Source organism: Octodon degus, unplaced genomic scaffold, assembly GCF_000260255.1.
Source record: "Octodon degus isolate 3935 unplaced genomic scaffold, OctDeg1.0 scaffold00017, whole genome shotgun sequence".
NCBI lineage: Eukaryota > Metazoa > Chordata > Mammalia > Rodentia > Octodontidae > Octodon > Octodon degus.
In genome coordinates, this window is record NW_004524593.1 from 12,495,044 (window position 1) to 12,497,268 (window position 2,225).

The 2,225-nt window shown below is 34.7% G+C and overlaps 1 protein-coding gene across 13 annotated transcripts in view; it reads left to right on the plus strand.

The window, feature by feature from the left end:
* Cep170 (centrosomal protein 170) overlaps positions 1-2,225 on the plus strand; it is a 166,401-nt gene that overhangs the window by 134,785 nt on the left and 29,391 nt on the right. For all 13 annotated transcript variants that reach the window (XR_002820175.1, XM_004626835.2, XM_023710249.1 and 10 more), the window contains one exon: positions 739-827. Coding sequence is in view for 12 of the 13 variants with exons in the window: in XM_004626835.2 (XP_004626892.1) it covers positions 739-827 (89 nt within the window). In the remaining variant the exon portion in view is untranslated. The remainder of the gene's footprint in view (positions 1-738; positions 828-2,225) is intronic.

Below are 2,225 nucleotides of genomic sequence, written 5' to 3' on the forward strand. Positions count from 1 at the left end.
TTTTTTTTTTGCGGAACCAGGGATTGAACTCAGATCCTTGCGTTTGCCAGTCAAGCACTTATCCTACTGAGCCATCTCCCCAGCCCCTGCCACTTGTTTTGTAAATAAAATAATTACTTATTTACTTCCATGTTATCTGTGACTGCTTTCATTCTGCAGTAGTAGACTTGAGTTGTGGCAGAGACCATATGGCCCTCAAAATGTTACATCTTGGCTGTCTGGTGCTTTACAGAATTTGTAGATCTCTGGTTCTAATAATTGTCCACCAGGGTAACATCAACACCCATCCTGAAAACTTGCTATATGATTTGAGTGTATTTTTAATAATGTCTCTTTTTATTCTCAAGAGCAAGCATTATATTCTTCCTAATTTTTCTATCCATATTACTTGGTAAAAGAATAAAACAGTACCTAAAGATTTATATTTTCCCATTTATGATCATTTTAGTGGAAGTATGAGAAATAGGGTCATGATAATAACTAAAGATAAGATAAAATATATTAAAATGATAACAGTACAATAATAATACAGAAACTTGACAAGTTATTTAACAGGAATTCCTTTGTTAATATTTTTTCTCACTTTAGATATTACTGTTACAGTCTTCTTCTTTTTTTTTTTAATTAAAATGGGCATGAGAACTAAATGCCTCTAAGCAGTGGTGAGTTGTAACTGTTCTTCGTAGTTATATAGCACAGTGGTGATATTTTAATATCTACTATTTGTGGATGTTTCAGGTCATGGGAGATAATCTGTTGCTGTCATCCGTCTTTCAGTTCTCTAGAAAGATTCGACAATCTATAGACAAAACAGCTGGAAAAATCAGGTACTTTTTGTTACCCTGACCTTGCTCTCAGCTACCTGCTATAACCATGACGTCACTAGAACTGAATCTTATTTCTGTCACTAACAGGTTTCTTTCTTTTTAGATATAGGTAGTGTAGCTAAACAATGTCTTCAATAGCATCCCTTCTCTATTGAGAATCAGCAGCTGTCAGTTAATTTTATTAATAACCAGAAATATTTTCCTTTTCCACAGAATAATTGTAAATATTTAAAATTAACAGAGATCTAAGACTATTTTTTTAAAAAAATTATTTAGTGAAGGGTCTACAGGGTCTCACTACACAGATTGGATTCGTAGTGATCCTCCTGTTTTCAGTCTCCCAAGCTCTGGAATTATAGGTATGTGCCACCATGTCCAGTCTCAGTTGCCATCTCAACGTGCTCTGGGGTGGGTCTGGTACGTCATGCCAGGGATCAAACCTGGGTCCCTGCATCTGCCTAAGCAAGTGCTTTAATCTGCTGAACTGGTTGGCCCTCTAAGACGACTTTTTTAAGGCCTCTCAATGTGGTTTTATCTTTCTCACTGTAAAGAGGACTGTGAAACTTTTTAAGACTGATTAAATTTGTGAAACAGCATGTTGAACATTAAAATGCTATGTGAGTTTTACAGCTTTAGTTCCTCATTTTAAAACACATTCATTAATTGAAAGTGTTAAAGTACAGTCTTCAATATTTGAACCTTTCCCTGACCTTCTGTGCATCAAAATTATATTGTATTGAACATTATGACTGTCAGTTCCCTGTCATGAGGAATGTACTTCACAAGTATTGGTTGAAATAAATAATTGAAACAGCTTTCTTTTTAGTTTGACTGTTTCTAGAAAATAATTGAGAAAAGCCAGAGAAATAACCATTTAGAGAGTGAAAGAGCTGGAGCTAAAAGGGATCTAGTCAAATGAAGAGAAAAAATGACTAGTCTAATAGGTAGAATACTTGGAGAGGGTGGGGTTCAGCTTTGCCAGTTGCTGTGTGATCTTGAACAACCTGCTTGTCATCTTGGCTCCAGTTTCACCATTTGATTCAGTATTAGTATACTCTTTCCTGCTTATAGTGTGGTCGTGAGGAGAAGAAAAGTTATCTCTCATTCAGAAGATACATATCTTGTTGTCTAATACCACTCCTTCTTCCTTTGTGTTACTGCTTTTTAAATTTAAATTTTCCATATTTGAAATCATGTTAAGCTTGGGGAAGTTTTTCCGAAAGTAATACCTGTCAAGTGTTATTTTGTAGCTTTAGCAATACCTTGATTTTAAAACCAGAAACGGATTCAACTAAAGGAAATCTATAGATTAGCCTGTTTAATGAACATAGATGCAAAAATCTTCAACAAGATATTCTCAAATAGAATGCAATAAATAATTAAAAAGGATAATGCAGC